Here is an 18565-nt window from a genome sequence, read left to right as displayed (position 1 = left end):
TACCTTTAATGAAAATCTCAGGCAGTCAGGTGGCTGAGGTCAGTATGGTACGAGTTGCAACTACCCCTCAATCAGTAGTCTCACCTTTGAGTCAGTAGGTTTTTTAGATTAGATTACTTACAGTGTGGAAACAGGCCCTTCGGCCCAACAATTCCCAACCACCCGCCGAAGCGCAACCCACCCATACCCCTAACCTAACACTACGGGCAATTTAGTGCAGCTAAATCTTTGGACTGTGGGAGGAAACCAGAGCACCCGGAGGAAACCCACACAGACATGGGGAGAATGTGCAAACTCCACACAGTCAGTCGCCTGAAGCGGGAATTGAACCTGGGCCTCTGGCGCTGTGAGGCAGCAGTGCTAACTGCTGTGCCACCGTGCCACCCGTGGTTGTGGGTGCAAGTCACACTCGGGATTTGAGAACAAAGTCTACACTGACACTGGTGCAGCACTGAGTCAGTACTGTAATCCACAGAGGAGACAATAAACTGAAACTCTGTCTGCCCTCTCAGATGGATATAAAACATTCTGAAGAAAAACAGGAGAGTTTTACCATTGTCTTGGTCAATGTATGTGGCTCAACCAACAGGAATTAACATAAGCTGGTCATTATTGAATTATTGTTTGTGGGAGTTTGCTCTGACATATTTGCTTCTATGTTTCCTAGATTACAACAGTAACATTTGTTTGCTTTATTGGCTGTGAAATATTTTGGGATTCCCATATTAAGGATAACAAAATAAACCAAGAACAAAGAACACCGAGTATTACAGCGCAGTACACGTCCTTTGGCCCTCAATGTTGCACCGCCCTGTGAAACCAATCCGAAGTCCATCTATCCTACACTATCCCATTTTCATCCATATGTTTATCCAATGACCATTTCAATGCCCTTAAAGTTGGTGAGTCTACGACTGTTGCAGGCAGGGTGTCCACACCCCCTGCTAGCCATCGTCATCCAAGGAAAACAGCTCTCACTGTCCACCCTATATAACCCTCTGATTATCAATTAATTCACCTTCAACCTTCTTCTCTCTAACAAAAACAGCCTCAAGTCCCTCAGCCTTTCCTCTAAGAACTTCCCTCCATACCAGGCAACATTTTAGTAAATCTCCTCCAAACCCTTTCCAAAGCTTTCACATCCTTCCTGTAATGCAGTGACCAGAACTGTACACGATACCCCAAAGTGTGGCCTTACCAGAGTTTTGTACAGCTGCAGCATGACCTCATTGCTCCAAAACCTAATCCCTCCAATAATAAAAGCTAACACACCCCATGCCTTCTTAACCATCCTGTCAATCTGGGTGGCAACTTTCAGGGATCTATGAACATGGACACCAAGATCTTTCTGTTCATCTACACTACCAAGAATCTGCCCATTAGCCCAGTACTCTCCCTTCCTTTGCTCCTTCCAAAGTGAATCACCTCACACCAGACCTAGCTCGCTGTTGGGGTCACCTCACACCATCTTTTACAATCGACAAAGTAGCAAGTTTCTTACTAGGAAGTGGTGGGTTGCATTTTAAACAAGTTACTTGTTTGTTGAGTTTCTTATGAAGGTCGCAACACATTTCGTTGATATTTCCATCTTGACAAATGAGCAAAACGGGCTCAACCTTGCTAAATCTAGACAAAGAACTTGGAGTGGGTACCTGGATACTACTGCTCTGAAAGATACCAGCCTTTGAGAAGTCACATGGCTCACCTCTGATCCACTTCCAGGATGTTGCTTCAGTGCTGCACCTTGGGCTGCACTGGCAACTATCATTGTAATTCCAATAATGTGGAGGTGCCAGTATCGGACAACATTAAAAATCACACAACACCAGGTTATAGTCCAACAGGTTTATTTGGAAACACAAGGTTTCAGAGCGCTGCTCCTTCATCAGGTGGTTGTGAAGCAGGACCATAAGTCACAGAATTTATAGTAAAAGGTTACAGCATCATGCAAGTAAAATGATATATTGAACAAACCTCAATTGTTGTTAAGTCTTTCATCTTTTAGAATGGTTTACAGGTTTCGGTTCATTAATATATAAATCCCAGAACTTCTTTTAAAAGGAACCCTTCTGAGAAAGGCTCACTCGACCCGAAACATTAACTCTGATTTCTCTCCACAGATGCTGCCAGACATACTGAGCTTTTCCAGCAATTTATATTTTTGTTTCTGATTTAGAACATCCTCAGTTCTTTCAGTTTTTATTTCACGATAGGGTAAGACATATAACAACAGTGTTGGAGGTAGTATATCAGCACGGGTAGAGAGTTGGTTTATGGGCAGGAAACAGCAAGTGGTTATTTTTCAGTTGATGACCTGTGACCAGTGGGGCTCCAGAGGGATCAGTGCTGGGACCACAACTGTTTACAATATATATATTTCATGATTTGGCGGAAGGAAGCAGATGTGCTTAGCCAACTTTGCAGGCAACACAAAAATAAGTGAAAAAGCAGGTTGTGAGTGGGATGCAATCAGCTTACAGAGAGATATTGACAGGTTCAGTAAGTGAAAAAAAGTTGGAAAATGGACTATAATGTGGGAAAATGTGATTAAATAGAACAAAAACTGTAAAAAGCTGCAACCAATGTCCTTTAGGAAAGGAAATCTGTCATCCTTACCTGGTTTGACCTACATGTGACCCCAGACTCACAGCAATGTGTTAACTTTTAACTTCCCTCTGAGCAATTTGGGATGGGCAATAAATACTGACCTAGTCAGTGAAGCTCACAGCCCTTGAGTGATATAAAAACACACAAAAAGGGACCTGGGGGTATCTGTGCATGAAACACAGAAAGCTAGCACAACTGGTACAGCAGGTAATCAGGAAAGCTAATGAAATGTTGGCCCATATTTCAAGGGCGTTAGAGTATAAGAGTAGGGAAACCTTATTGTGACTGGTGAGACCACATCCCCAGTACTGTGAGCAATCTTGATCCCCTGATTTAAAGAAAATTTTCATTGGAAACAGTTAACAGAAGGTTCATGAGATGATACCTTGTATAGAAGGATTGTCTTATCAGCAAAGGTAAAACAAATTGGAACCCTATTATTTGAAATTTAGAAGAATAAGAGGCCATCTCATGAAAATGTATAGGATTCTGAAGGGGTTTGACAGGGTAAATGCTGGGAAGATGTTTCCCTGCATGGGAGAGACCAGAGGGCATAGTCTCAGAATAAAGGGACATCAGATGAGATGAGGAGGAATTTCTTCTCTCAGAGGGTTACGAGTCTGTAGAACATCTTGCCATGGGGAGCTGTGGGGGTAGAATCCTTGTGTATATCTAAGGCTGAGCTGGGTAAATTCTTTATCAGAAGGAGAATCCAGGGTTACAGAGAAAAGGGCAGGAAAGTAGATGTGATGTCAGTGGTGGGTAAGTTGTTGGAATGGATTCTGAGTGGTCAGATTTGCACGCATTTGAAGAGGCAAGGGCTGATTTGGGATAGTCAACATGGCTTTGTGCATGGGAAATCGTGTCTCACGAAATTGTTTGAGTTTTTTGAGGATGTGATCATGAAGATAAATGAAGGCAGAGCAATAGATGTTGTCTACATGGACATTAGGAAGGCCTAAGACCAAGTTCTGTGTGGTAGACTGTTTTGTAAAGTTAGATCATACGGGATTCAGGGACAGCTTGCCAATTTGATAGAAAGTTGGCTTGGCAGTAGGAAACAGTGTGGTTGGTGGAGGGTTGATTTTTAGACTGGGGAGTTACGACCCAGAGAATCTCACTGGTATCATTGTAGTTTGGCATTTGTATCAACAATTTGGATGAGAATGTAGGAAGCATGGTTAGTAAGTTTGCAGGTGCCACCAAAATACGTGGTATAGTAGACAGTGAGGAAGGTTATCTAAGATTACAAATAAATCTTGATCAACTGGGCCAATGGGCCTAGGAATACCAGATGGAGTTTAATTTATTTAAATGTGGGGTATTGCATTTTGGTAAAATGAACAAGGTTAGAAGCAAAAATGTTAATGGTAGGGCACTGGGAAGTGTTATACAACAGAAAGATCTAGACGTTCAGGTACATAGTTCATAGAAAGTTGCATCACAATTAGACAAGTGGTAAAGAAGGCATTTAGCACGCTTGCCTTCATTGGTCAAACTATTGAGCACAGGAGTTGGGATATCGTGTTGTATTGCACAAGATGTTGGTGAGACCACTTTTGGAGCACTGTGTAGAGTTCTGGTCACCTTACTACAAGAAGGATATTATTAAATTGGAGAGAGTGTAAAGAAGATTTACAACAATGTTCCCAGAATGGAAGGCTTGAATTATAAGGAGAGGCTGCATAGGCTGGGACTTTTTTCACTGGAGTGTAAGAAGTTGGAGGGTGACCTTATACAGGTTTATAAAATCATGAGAGACAAAGATAAGGTGAATAGCGTCGGGTTGGGTATTTCAAACTAGAGGCATAATTTTAAGGTGAGCTGAGAAAGTGCCCTGAGAAGCAGCCTTTTCACTCAGAGGGTGGCTCATCTGTGGAATGAACTGCCAGAGAAAATAGTAGATACATGTACGGTTATAATATTTAAAAATTATTGGGATAGTACATGAATGGGAAAAGGTTTGAAGGATATGGGCCAAATGCAGGCAAATGGGACTAGTTTAGTTTGAGAAATTTAATTGACATGGATGATTTGGGCCGAAGGGTCTGTCTCCATTCTGTAAGATTCTATGACTCAATAACTTGTTACATTAAAAATAATTCCCCAATTTCAAGATCTGGCTACAGAGTCAGTCAGTGTTTTACTCATGATCCGGGGCTCAGCTCCTCCTGGGTACCATGGAGATGGTACTGTGCAATGAAGCCACCTGCATGCACATCCTCTCACACATTTCTCGATTCTTTGGAGATTAGTTTCCCTACAGTATGGAAACAGGCCCTTCAACCCAACAAGTCCACAGTGACTCTCCGAAGAGTAACCTACCCAGACCCATTCCCCTACCCTAACACTATGGGCAATTTTGCATGGCCAATTCACCTAACCTCCACATCTTTGGATTGTGGGAGGGAACCGGAGCACCTGGAGGAAACCCAGGCAAACAAGGGGAGAATGTGCAAACTCCACACAGACAATCGCCTGAGGCTGGAATCAAACCCCAGTCACTGGTTCTGTGAGGCAGCAGGGCTAACCACTGAGCCACCATGCTCCATTGTCTTTCCTTGGTTGCCACAGGTTCAGTGAAATCTTGCATTGTAATGTTTTCAGATGGTGCCAGGGAATTGGTTTAGCTCGGTTGGCTGACATTGTTGCTTTACAAGCAGTGTGATGCTAACAGTATGGGTTCAATTCCCATCACTGGCTTGAGGCTACCATGAAGGACTCTTCCCTCACCTGAGATCTGGTGGCCCTCAGGTTAAATCACCACCAGTTGCTTATCACTAATGAGAGAGCTCCCCTATGGTCTGGTAAGACTATGATGATATAATACAAGATGGTGACACTTTTCACTGTATTTTTATACAAGTGACAATATATTTAAATCAAAATTTCCTCTGATTTATTTAACTAATAATTACCATCAATCTATCATCCAATCACTGCCATTGTTGACAGTGGACGCAGTTTCTGCTTCTTTACTCAATCTACACTCCCCATTGTTTTGAATCCTTCTATTGAATCTCCCAGTAAGTCTCAGTTCTAAGGAGATAAACCCCAGCTTTTGTCGGCTTTCCATTTAACCGAAGTCCCTGATACCAGTTTAATAAAATTTCTTTGCTTCTTGTTCAAGAACTATTTATATATTTAATTTAATAATGGTTCAGGGATGGCTGCTGATACTTCAAGCCAGGAGTTAGGAGGAAACTGGGCTCACGTCCTGTCTTTAGATTGTTTCAACCTGTTTGTTCTGTGGTCTATTTCCATTTTAATATCTGCTGACAGGCACTATCTGCTGGTGAATATGGAATCCCTACAGTGTGAAAGCAGGCCATTCAATCCATCAAGTCTACACTGACTCTCCAAACAGCAAGCTGCTCAGATCCACTCTATCCATGTAACCCTACATTTCCCATGGCTAACCCACTGAGCCTGAAAACTATGGGCAATTTAGCTTGGACATTGCATCTAGTCTGCACATCATTGGATTGTAGGGAGAAATGAAACCACACACACGGAGAATGCACAAATTCCACACAGACGGTCACATGAGGCTGGAATAGAACCTGGGTCCCTGGTGCTGGGAGGCAGCAGTGCTAACCACTGAGCCACCACTCGCAAATAGATAAGCATGAGGGAACTAGAATTGTACAATGCAGAAAGACTTACCAGGGAGAAGTTCAGGTGACCAGAGTAGATTCATTTAAGGAGGAGTTAGATAAGTGAATGAAAGGGAAAGGAAAAGAAGGATTTGTGAAAGGGGTTACATCAGGAACAGTGGGTGGAGCACAAAGAGCGGCACATACCCATCTCTGTACTTAAACACTATACTACACTAAACCCTGCCCTATATCATTGGTCAAGATACATGCAAGTACATATATCTTCCTGCTTCCTGTAAAGTGAGGTGCTGAAGACCTTTTTTTAGCTAACTGTGCTATGTTGCGGCTGGAGGAAAACCACACATTATAATGTTGCTCATACCACACACAGTGTTGTATTGCACCAGAGTATGACTGGGGAGACTGCATGATCAACATTGTGGGACACTGATGGGCTATGATTTAGTGTCTCGTAACCCTTCCAGCATTGAATAAATATTACAGTCTGATGGATAATGAAAAATGACAAGTGTGATGGGTGTGTTACTCACAGTGGCACTCTCAGAAATAAATACTTGATATTTTAGAGCCTCTCACCCCTCTGTCCCTTCTCTGCTTAGATGGGCGAACTAGTATCCCAATTGTTTCAAATTTCCTCTTACCTTTCCCAACAGTCCTAATCTGTCCTCATAACTAAAGATTCTCATCCATCAAAGTATTTTTGTAAATCTCTTCAGTGTGGTGCCCAGACTGTACAAAGACAATGGGCCCTGACAACATTCCAGCAAGAATATTGAAGACTTGTGCTCCAAAACCAATCACGCCCCGAGGCAAGCTGTTCCAGTACAGTCAAAATACTGGCATTTAACCAGCATGGTGGAAAATTGCCCAGGTATGTCCTGTCCACAAAGAAACAGAACATCTCCAATAGACCACTTACTGCCCTTCAGTCTACTCTTAAGCATTAGCAAAATGGTGGAAGGTGACATGAATAATGTAGTCAAGAGGCATTTACTGAAAAATAAACTGATCTCTGATGTTCAGTCTGTGAAACGTCACTCAACTCCCAATTTCTTGCTCCAACTTACAAATTCAAAAGAGAAGTGAGGGACTGCCTTTGACATCAAGGCAACATTTGACCAAGTGTGGGATCAAAGAGCCTGCGCAAAGCTGGGATCAATGGGAACCAGGGGTAAAACTCTTTGTTGGTTGGAGACATATCTGGCACAAAGGACAATGGTTGCAGTTGGAGGTCAGTCATCTCAGCTCCAGAACATCAGGAGTTCCTCAGAGCGGTGTCCTAGGCCTATACACCTTCGTCTCTTGCATCAATGACCTTCCCTCCATCATAAGGTCAGATGTGGGGATATGAGCTGATGGTTGCACAATATTCAGCAGCATTTATCAGCCCTCAGACACTGAAGCAGTTCATGTCCAAATGCAGTTTTAGAGATATGGTCACTTCCACAGTTCACGCAGCTGGGTTGGTGAGTGCGGAAGGGTCAGGTGGACAGTTTGGAAGTCCCCTATGGCTATTCCCCTCTCCAACAAGTATACTGACAGCAGCAGCCAGAACAGTGGCACTACAGCTGGGTCTGTAATATAGCAGGAGGAGATCAAAACGCAACAAAGCAGTAGTAAGAGGAGACTCCATAGTCAGGCGCACACACAGGCTTTTCTGTGCCCGCAAAAGAGACTCCAGGATGGTGTGCTGCCTCCCTGGTGCAGGGTTAAGGATGTGTCTGAGCAGGCAATGGGAAGATGGTAGCCAGAGCACTGGCACTTACGACATCGATAAGAAGAGACATGAGGTCCCACAAAGGGTCTTCAGGGAGTTAGGTAGGACGTTGAAGAGCAGGACTCTAGGATCTTAATCTCAGGAGGTGCCACTTGCCAGAGAGGTTAGGAATAGGAAGATAGTACAATTGAATACGCAGCTAAAAAGCTGGAGTAGGAGGAGAGCTTCAGGTATGTGAATCATTGGGATGTCTTCCAGGGCAGCTGAGACCTAGAGCTATGTAATTATACAGCGCAGAAAAGGCTCAGAGGCCCATTGAGTCTGCACCAACATTTCCTACCACATTGGGCATGCTAATCACAATTTCCTGCACTTCTCCATATCCTTGAATGTTATAGTATTTCAAGTGCTCATCCAAATATGTTTTAAAGGTTGTAAGGTTTCTATCCTCCATGACCTTCCCAGGCAATGCATTCCAGATTTCTATGACCCTCTGAGTGAAAATGTTTTTCTCAAATCCCCTCTTAGTCTCCTACCCCTTACCCTAAAACTATGCCCTCTCAAGATTGACCCCTCAATCAAGAGAAAAGCTGCTCTCTATTCACCCGTCTATACACCTTGTAATCGTATACACCTCAATCATGTCCCCCCTCAGCCTTCTCTGCTTTAAATAAAACAATCTCATTTCTTATAGCTAAAATGCTCCAACCCAGGCAACATTGATGTAGCTCTGCTGTATGCTCTTCACGCTATTGCTTCCTTTCTGTAGGGAGATGACCAGGACTGCACACAGTATTCCACCTGTGGCATAACCAACAATATGTACAACACCAACATTACCTCTTTACTCTTTTCATGCCACAACTGATGAAAGCGAGTATCCCATATGCCTTTTTAACTGTCCTATTCAAGTGCTCTGCTGACTTCAGAGATCTGTGAATAATTACCCCAAGATCCCTCTGATCATCTAAGCTACCCAGTGTCCCGCCATTCCATAAATACTTCCTCACTTCTTTTCTTCTTTCAAAGTGCATCACCTCACATTTATCAGGGTTAAATGTCAGCTGCCACTGTCTGGCTATCTGACTAACCCATCTATATCTTCCTCTAACCTACAACCATCTTTTTCCACTATTAACCACTTTACCAACCATGTTGTCATCTGCAAACTTGCTTAACATTCTCCCCACATATTTTCATCTATACCATTTACTACTATAACAACCAATAAGGATCCCAGCACTGATCCTTGTGGTACATCTCTGGACACTGGCCTCCAGTAACTCAAACTACCCTCTGTGTCCTGTCACTAAGCCAGTTTCTTATCTACCTCCCTGAATTCCTTCTCAATTAGACTCCCATGTGGGACCTTTTCAGAACCTTTGCTAAAATCGATTTAAACTCTATCAGCTGAACTTTCCTCATCCACACACTTGATCACATTTTTTGAAAAATTTAAGCAAATTTGTTAGGCATGACCAAATCTATGCTGACTATCCCTAACTGACTCATGCTTTTCCAAGTTAAAAATCACACAACACCAGGTTATAGTCCAACAGGTTTATTTGGAGGCACTAGCTTTCGGAGCGCTGCTCCATCAGGTGGTTGTGGAGCAGAATCATAAGACACAGACTTTATAGCAACAGGATTGCAGTGTCATTAATGTAATATTAAACACATTTAGCTTAAGTCTTTCATCTTTTAGAATGACCATGGTAGTTTCAGTTCAGTCATATGTAAATTCCAGAACTTCTGTAAAGTTACATGCTCAAGATAGCTTTAACAATAGGTGCCATTTCAGCTCAGATAATGCATTGAAGGTGTGAGGTTAAAGTCTGCCTGTGGGGAGATCCAAGATGGCGGCGACTCAGCAAGTCTGAGTTTACAGAGCTCTTCCCAAAACCTGGGTAAAGTGAGTTACTCACCCCCACCACACTTACCAAACCACCCAAAAAAATTTTCTAACCTTAATTAGCTGCTTACTATTATATTTAAGCAGTTTAATATTAAGTGGATAATGAGTAAACCAAAGGGATCCCGCAGCTCTCAGAAAACAAAGACCCCTCCCCCACCCTCCTCTCCTCCTCCGGCTGCAGCTGATGTAAAAACAGGCCTTGAAGAGATGATTGCCAGGCTGGAAACGACACTCGTCAATTTCATTGTAGAATCCAGACAGAGATGGAATGCATTCGAAGAAAAGTTACAAAAGTACAGCCAGGCTCTCGAGGAATTACAGGGCCGAGTGGAGGGGGCGGAGCTAAAGGCCACGACCTCCGAGGCTGCAGCACAAACAGCTGCAGAACAGGTGCGAGCTCTGGAGCAGAGAGTCCGGGCCTTTGAAATCTACATGGATGACCTGGATAATAGAAATCGGAGAAAGAATATCCGTCTTCTGGGCCTCCCTGAACAAGAAGAGAAGGGACAGTTAGCATTATTTCTGGAGCGATGGCTGCCCCAGCTTTTAAACCTGGGGGCTGAAACTGACCGGGTACGGGTGGAGTGGGCCTACCGGGTCGCAGCACGCGGATCTGGCCCAAACCAGCGCCCACGCCCGGTCCTGTTCCGGCTGCAGAGTTATAGGGAGAGGCAGATACTCCTGGATGCCTCCAGAAATCTTGGAAAGGATCCTAAAGCTATGATTCATGAAGGATCCAAGATTATGTTATTTCAGGACTTCTCCCCGGCTTTGGCACGAAGGAGGAAGGCGTTTGATGAGGTGAAAAAATGTCTAAGGAACTTAAATATTCAATACACCTTACGCTACCCAGCGACGTTATGCTTTACCCACGAAGGATCCGAGTATAATTTTAGATCACCAGAAGAGGCTAAGGAACTTTTAGACTCGTTTAAATAAATCGTAAGAGACAATTTATGTTGGCTTGCCTCTTCCACACTCCGTGGGGAGAAGTGGATACTTTACTCTACTTTACTTTTGCTTCTGGGAGCAGGGTTGTCTTCTCTTGCTATTTTATGTTATTATACTTAATTGTAATTTGTTGGAGTTGTAATTTTATAGTTATGTGTGTTTGTACGTGGCATTGATGTATCAGATATACTCAGGTATGGGTGGGGAGGGGTGGGGGTGGGGCGCTCACTGTCAACTCTAGCTCGGTATTATATCTAAATCCTATTAAGGAGCGCCCGGGTCAAGGGTGGGACACTGTTTGGGAGAGGATATGGTGGACCTTTAGAAAGGAAGTAAGGCCCCCTGAGAACAGGGGGGAGGATCTCCATTCAAACATGTTTTTTTTTGCTCTTATTGTTTGGAAATAGTTTCCTTTTTATTATACTGTTATGAGTGTATTAGAGAACATTTTCTCTTGTTTGAAGGATGTAAGTGACTCAACTATACACTCTGGATAATTGTGGATTAGATTAGTAGTTAACTGAGTTTCATTGTTTTTCTTTCTTCTTTAGTATCATTCCTTTGAATTTTGATGATTATATATTTAAGATCTATTTTTATATTAATGTTTGTGCTTGAAAGTTCTGTTTATTTTTGTAAATCTGTCAAAATATTAAATTTCTAATAAAAATATCTTTAAAAAAAAAGTCTGCCTGTGACCCAATTTTAGGTCAGACTGATTCTGTTTCTAAAGTGGGATTTACAGAGTCTTACATAGACTTACATGGCTTTTCAGCAAAGTACAATGTAATTCTGCAAGTACAAATTCACCCCTCAAACATATATGTGTGTGCATGCAGGGGAGACCAAGTGAGTGTCTGCATGGGGGGGTGTGAGTGTCTGTGAGAGACTGTGTGTGTGTGTGTGTGTGTGTGTGTGTGTGTGTGTGTGTGTGTGTGTGTGTGTGTGTGTGTGTGTGTGTGAGAGATGGAGTATAAGTCACTTAGAGGGTGGATGTGTGAGCGTATGAGTGTGGGTCTGCAGGAGTATGTGTGTGTGCTTGTGTGTGTCACTTGTGTGCATGTATGTGAGAGAGTGTATAGTTTAGTGGGGTCACCCGTAATGTGACATGAACCCAAGGTCCCGGTTGAGGCCATCCCCATGGGTACCATGGTTATCAGCCTCTGGCCTGCCACTCTGCATTGATGCCTGTCCCGAAGTCCACCTTGAAGGACAGTCACCCAAAGGTCCCAGGTCAAAGGTTCTGGACCACTGAAGTGTTCGCCGACTGGGAGGGAACACACCCTTTGTTGATTGTTGTGCGGTGTCCATTCAACAGTTGTTGTAGCATCTGCTCAGTCTCGCCAATGTACCATGCCTCAGGGCATGCTTGCCTGCGGGGTATGAGATAGACAACGTTGGCTGAGTCACATGAGTACCTGCCACGTACATGGTGTGAGGTGTCCCCACGCGTAATGACCACACTCTGACACGGTTGCAGCATCTACCATGACAGGGTTGTATGACGTTGTCCTGAAAGCCGGGCAGTTTGCTGTGAACAATGATCTGTTTGAGGTTTGGCGGTTGTTTAAAGGCAAGCAGTGGAGGTGTGGGGAGGGTCTTGGCGAGGTGCTCATCCTCATTGATAATGTGCTACAGGCTGTGAAGAACATAATATAGTTATTTGGTTCCTGGGAAGTACTGGACAATGAAAGGGTACCCTGTTGTTTGCAGCTCGTGTCTGTCTCCTGAGGAGGTCATTACGGTTTCTCATCATGGCACATCGGAACTGGCGGTTGATGAATTGGGCATCGTACCCTGTTCTTATGAGGGCATCCTTGAGTACTTCCAAGTGCCTGTCATGTTCCTCCTCATCTGAACAGATCCTGTGTATGCGTAGGGCTTGTCTGTATGGGATGGCTATTTTAATATATTTAGGGTGGAAGTTAGAGAAGTGAAACACTATGAGGTTATCCATGGGTTTGCGATAGTGTGAGGTGCTGATGTGCCCATCCTTGATGGAGATGCATGTCTCCAAAATACTAAAGAGTCATCCATGGTGAGTTTGATGGTGGGATGAAACTTGTTGATGTCACCGTGTAGTTGTTTCAGTGAATCCTTGCCATGGGTCCAGAGGAAGAAAATATCATCAATATACCTGGTGTGCATATATATATAAATATATGGTGTATAATGTTGGTTGTAGGTCCTGTGTACAGAAGAAGTCTTGTTTGAACCTGTGCATGAAAATGTTGGCATATTGGGCACCAAACTTGCACTTTAATTTGCACACAATAGGGATTCTAAGTTTGCTGTCATTCAGCTTTTCTTCTGTCCTGGCCTGCTATCCATTATCTCCTTGTTTACCAAGTCCGTTCATGTCTCTCTTTCTCTCTGGGCTCCATCTTCAACAATCCACTCACCCTTTCCCAGCAGCCCCCCCCCCCCCCCCCCCCCCGCCCCCCCCCCCCCCCCCCTCACCCAATCTCCCACGTCACTTTCGGCATAAATGCCACTTTTTCTCAATTGCTAACAGTTCTGATGAAGAGCCATGGGACTTGAAAAATTAACTTTGCTTTCTTCCCACAGATGCTGCCAGACCTGCTGTGTTTCTCCAGCAATTCCGGTTTATGTTTCTCCCTGACAGCCTTGTGAGACTCAGTGTCTCAGGAAGACAGTTCACCTTCAGGACAGTTAGAGAGAGGTAAGGCACAGCCAGGACAGCAACCCCACATACCGTGAATATATATTTTTTAAAAATGCCACTTTCTAAATTGCATCTGAATTGAGAAACAGGAAGCTGCTCTTTGTTTCCTTCGACCCCTTTAACAATAACTTCTCTTTTTCTTTTACGGAAATCAGAAACGGATTGTGAAACGAGCACTGAGGGTTCTCTACAATCTGCCATGGCACTCACTGCATTGCTGTTCAGTCTGTTTGTTCTACTTCAACAAGTTAATGGTAAGAATTAAACTTTATCTGGAAATGTCTGTTTCTATCTGTATCTCATTGGAGAAACATCAATATTTAAATGGCAACTCCCACTAGTGCTGCTGTTGTTTGGATGTCTAATGAAGGCACATCACAGTCCTTGCTTTCAGAAAATATATTCACTCGCCATCACAAGATTATTATGAATCATTGCCTGTTTAAAATTTGCATGAAGTGAATAAGAAGAGATTAGAAGAAAGTTCTTTACACAGAGGGTTTTGCCAGCTGGATAGCTGCATATTTTATGCAGATATTTATTAATATGGACGCACATATATACAGACACAAGTTGGTGTGTTTTAAATGAAAATTATACAAGCATTTGAACTAGATGAGGATACAGGAATGTGGAAGCAATGGATTTGACTGCAGCGTAGGACAAATGGTTTCCATTGATGCTGGACATGTCTTTTTTTTAAAACTCCGTGTTACAACAGTACAAAGATGATTGCATTAAATCCTCATATGAGGATTTGCTGCACTTGTGCAGGGCTTAGTGAGACTATACAGGAGTGTTGTGTGCAGTTTCAGTCTCTATCTGAGGAGGGATATTCTGACTAGGGAGGGAGTGCTATGAAAGTTTACCAGACTGATACTAGATTGATACCTGGGGTAACAGGACTAATGCCTGAGGACAGATTGTATCAGTTAGGACTATATTGACTGGAGTTCAAAAAAACCCAGGGTTCACAGTTTAAACTTTCGGGGTGCACCATTTAGGACTGAGAGGAAATTTCTGCACCTAGAGAGTGGGGAGCTGGCGGGATTGTCTGACACAAAAAAAAATTGAGACCAGAATAATATTTTCAGAAAGGCATTGGATATAGTTTTTAGAGCTAAAGTATTCAAATGATAGGGAGGAGAAACAGGAACAAGATACTGATGGAGCTGGCTTGAAGTGCTGAATGACGTATTCCTTTCTTATTTCAAAGATGCTTCATTCATAAAATATCTTCATATTCATACATAGTCACTGGAGCAGATCAGTTCTGTGCAGCCTTTACACATGGAGAATGAACAAATTCAAGACATTTCTTACTGATACAAAACTACACTTACGTACATTGAGTCACTGGGAGAGTCCGATAACTGGATGGACCCCCATTGTACATTGGCAGAAAGACCTTTGAAGCTGATCTGTTCCCCCCCTGCACCCGTGTACGGTGGCTCAGTGGTTAGCACTGCTGCTTCACAGCACCAGGAGTCTGGGTTCAATTCCTGACTGACTGCGTGGAGTTTGTACATTTTCCCCATGTCTGCGTGCTCCAGTTTCCTCCCACAAGCCAAAGATGTGCAGGTCAGTGAAATGGCCATGCTAAATTGCCCACTGTGTTAGGTGCATTAGTCAGGGGTAAATATAGGGTAGGGGAATGTGTTTGGGTGGATTACTCTTCGGAGGGGAAGTGTTGACTTGTTGGGCCGAAGGGCCTGTTTCCACACTGTAGAGACTCTAATCTATATTTCTAGAGTAAAGCTGATCTTATCCCAGATGGTCTGACTGAGGAATGATGCTTCTCTTGAGGAATGTAATTCTTAAAGATTGAGATGAGTTAGAAGGGTATGCAGAGAGAATTTGATCAACAGGGCTGGGAGGACCTCCATGTGGAACATTAAGATTGTCAAGTACCAGGAGGCTGAATGGCCTCCTCCTGTACTATACATTCTACATGCAGATGATTTGTATTACCCAGCATGCACCTAAAATGATGGCTAAACCATTGCAGTTTATCCAAATAGTTTGTAGGAATTGAACATATGGTTTCAGAAGGGTTTTGGCCAGACAGACTCTACTCTGTAAATGAAAATGATATTAGTTCCTACGATAATTACAATGTGGCTGATGTCTGTTTTCTAATTAAATTGAACATAGTACATAGAATCCCTACAGGGAGAAAATGAGGACTGCAGATACTAGAGATCAGAGTTGGGAGTGTGGTGCTGAAAAAGCACAGCAGGTCAGGCAGCATTCGAGGAGCAGGAGAATCGATGTTTCGGGCATAAGCCCTTCATCAGGATTCCTTATGCCCGAAATGTCAATTCTCTTGCTCGTCGGATGCTGCCTGACCTGCTGTGCTTTTCCAACACCACACTCCCAACTCTGATCTCTAGTATCTGCAGTCCTCATTTTGAAATAGAATCCCTACAGTGTGTAAACAAGCCATTTGGCCCAACAATTCCACACCAACCCTCCGAAGATGACCTCACCCAGACCCATTTGCCATTATTCTACATTTACCCCAGACTAATGCATCTAACCTACATATCCCTCAATGGCTATTTGCAATTTCCCATGGCCAATTCACCTAACCTGCACATCTTTGCGCTGTGGGAGGAAACCGGAGCACCCAAAGGAAACCCACGCAGAAACGGGGAGAACGTGCAAACTCCACACAGACAGTTGTCCCCAGCTGGGATTGAACGTGGATCTCTGGTGCTGTGGGGCAGCAGTGCTAACCACTCAGCTTAAGTTTGGCTTGGGATCTTCAGTTATAATTTGTCAGCATTATTACAGTGGGGCTGGCGTATAATTAGATATTCACTTTGCAAAAGCAAATCCATGTTAGTGATTTTATGAATCCTCTTTTTGGGAACTTAAACCAACCATTCAGCACCCTTGGTAATTTCACCATCGCATCTTAACAACTAACCATCTAGAAAGGAGCATTCATAAACAGGCTGATTGGAAACCTGTTAATCATAAGTCAAAATGCAATGCTTACAAAGAACAAATTAAAAAGAACAAAGAACAAAGGAACAGGCCCTTCGGCCCTCCAAGCCTGCACCTATCCAGAATCTCTACCTAAACCTGTCACCTATTTTCCAAGGATCTATATCCCCCTGCTCCCTGCCCATTCATGCATCTGTCTAAATACATCTTAAATGACGTTACCGTGCCTGCCTCTACCACCTCCACTGGCAACGCGTTCCAGGCACCCACCATCCTCTGTGTAAAGAACTTTCCATGTATACCTCCCTGAAACTATTCCCCTCTCACCTTTACCTCGTGACCCCTAGTTCCGCACTGTGGGTAAAAGCTTCTTGCTATCCACCCTGTCTATACCTCTCATGATTGTGTAGATCTCAATCAGCCCCCCCACCCCCACCCTCAACCTCCTACTTTCCAATTAAAATAATCCTAATCTACTCAACCTCTCCTGATAGTTTGCACCCCTCCATACCAGACAATATCCTGTGAACCTCCTCTCCACCCTCTCCAAAGCACCGACATCCTTTTGGTAATGTGATGACCAGAACTGTACGCAGTATTCCAAATGTGGCTGAACCAAAGTCCTGTACAACTGTAACACGACCTGCCAACTCTTGTACTCAATACCCCATTCGATTAAGAAAAGCATGTCGCATATCTTCTTGACCATTCTACTGACCTGTGTTGCCACCTTCAGGGAACAATGGGCCTGAACACCCAGATCTCTCTGTAATATGTTTATGTGGTGCCTCTTATATCAGGGTCTTCAGGTGGCCTTTCCTCTTGAGTGGTTGCAATTCCCCTGAAGCGAGTGTTGCGAGCATTCCCCTGATTCAGGTTGGCAGTTTCAGGTTTAGACTCAGTGGTTTATGTCCAGTTTAGAATGGTTTGTGACCCGGAGGGGAACTTGGAGGTTGCTCCCTGCCATTGCTGCCCTTGTCTTTCTTGGTTGTGGTGTGGTGCTGGAAAAACACAGCAGGTTAGTCAGCTTCCAGAGAGCAGGAGAATCGACATTTCGGGCACAAGGACCTCACCTACCACCCCACAGTCTCCGCATCCAACATATCGTCCTTAAACACTTCTGCCAACTCCAACTAGAGCCCACCACCAAGAACATCTTCCCCTCCCCACCCGTCTCTGCCTTCCACAAGGACCGTTCCCTTCGACAGTCCTTAGTTTGTGCCACCCTCCCCACCAATACCCCTCCCCACCCCCGAACCCTGAGGTACCTTCCCCTGCAACCAGAAAAGATGCAAAACCTGCTGGTACACCACCATCCCCACCCCCTGCCCTCACCTCTATCCAGGGCACCAAACAGTCCTTCCAGGTGAGACAGAGGTTCACCAGCCTCTCCTCTAACCTAGTTTACCCCATCAGATACTCCCAGTATGGTCTTCCCTACACCGGGAAGTAGGGGAGACCGAGTGTGAACTGAGGGAATGAATCACCAAGCATCTCAGCTGGGCCCACACGAGCCGACCTGACCTCCCAGTCACTGCCCAGTTTAATTCCCCTTCCCACTCCCTTTCCAACATGACAATCCTTGGCCTCTTCCATTGCCACAATGAACTAAACCGCAAATTGGAGGAACAACACCTTACATTCCCGCTGGGCAGCCTACAGCCCGGAGGACTCAACAATGAGTCATCCAATTTCAAATAACCTCTCTTCCCAGCTCCTCCCCACCCCTTCCACCACTCCCAGGGCTTCATTGATCAACCAGGTACCCTCTACCTGCCTTCACCTATCACCACTTCACCCTCCTGCCCTGTCACCCCTTTTATCTACAGCTCCCCTTACACCCACTCCCCAGTCCTGAAGAAGGGTTACACCCAAAACATTGACTTCTCCATCCCCTGATACTGTCTGGCTTCCTGTGTTCTTCCAGCCTCCTGTCTGTCTATTTTGGATTCCAGCATCTGCAGTTTTTTTGTGTCTCAAAAGACATAGTTAGTCCATCATCATCTCTTTCAAGAATAAATTTGTCAGTTGAATATTTTTCAGTGTTACTTGCTGTTTATCAGTTTGATGCTGGATATTTTAGGGTCTCACACCATCTGGGTACAGACTGAAAGATT

The 18565-nt window shown here is 44.0% G+C and overlaps 1 protein-coding gene across 1 annotated transcript in view; it reads left to right on the top strand.

Annotated features, from left to right (window-relative positions):
- Nucleotides 1–13462: 13462 nt before the first annotated feature.
- Nucleotides 13463–18565, top strand: part of LOC132834692 (uncharacterized) — a 29664-nt gene continuing 24561 nt past the window's right edge. Inside the window, exons 1-2 of the mRNA XM_060853651.1 lie at nucleotides 13463–13493; nucleotides 13652–13750. Coding sequence (XP_060709634.1) covers nucleotides 13696–13750 — 55 coding nt within the window. The 5' untranslated portion in view covers nucleotides 13463–13493; nucleotides 13652–13695. The remainder of the gene's footprint in view (nucleotides 13494–13651; nucleotides 13751–18565) is intronic.

This window comes from Hemiscyllium ocellatum, chromosome 42, assembly GCF_020745735.1.
Source record: "Hemiscyllium ocellatum isolate sHemOce1 chromosome 42, sHemOce1.pat.X.cur, whole genome shotgun sequence".
Lineage (NCBI taxonomy): Eukaryota > Metazoa > Chordata > Chondrichthyes > Orectolobiformes > Hemiscylliidae > Hemiscyllium > Hemiscyllium ocellatum.
Note: the sequence above shows the minus strand (reverse complement) of the source record. Positions and strands in the feature narration are given on the sequence as shown.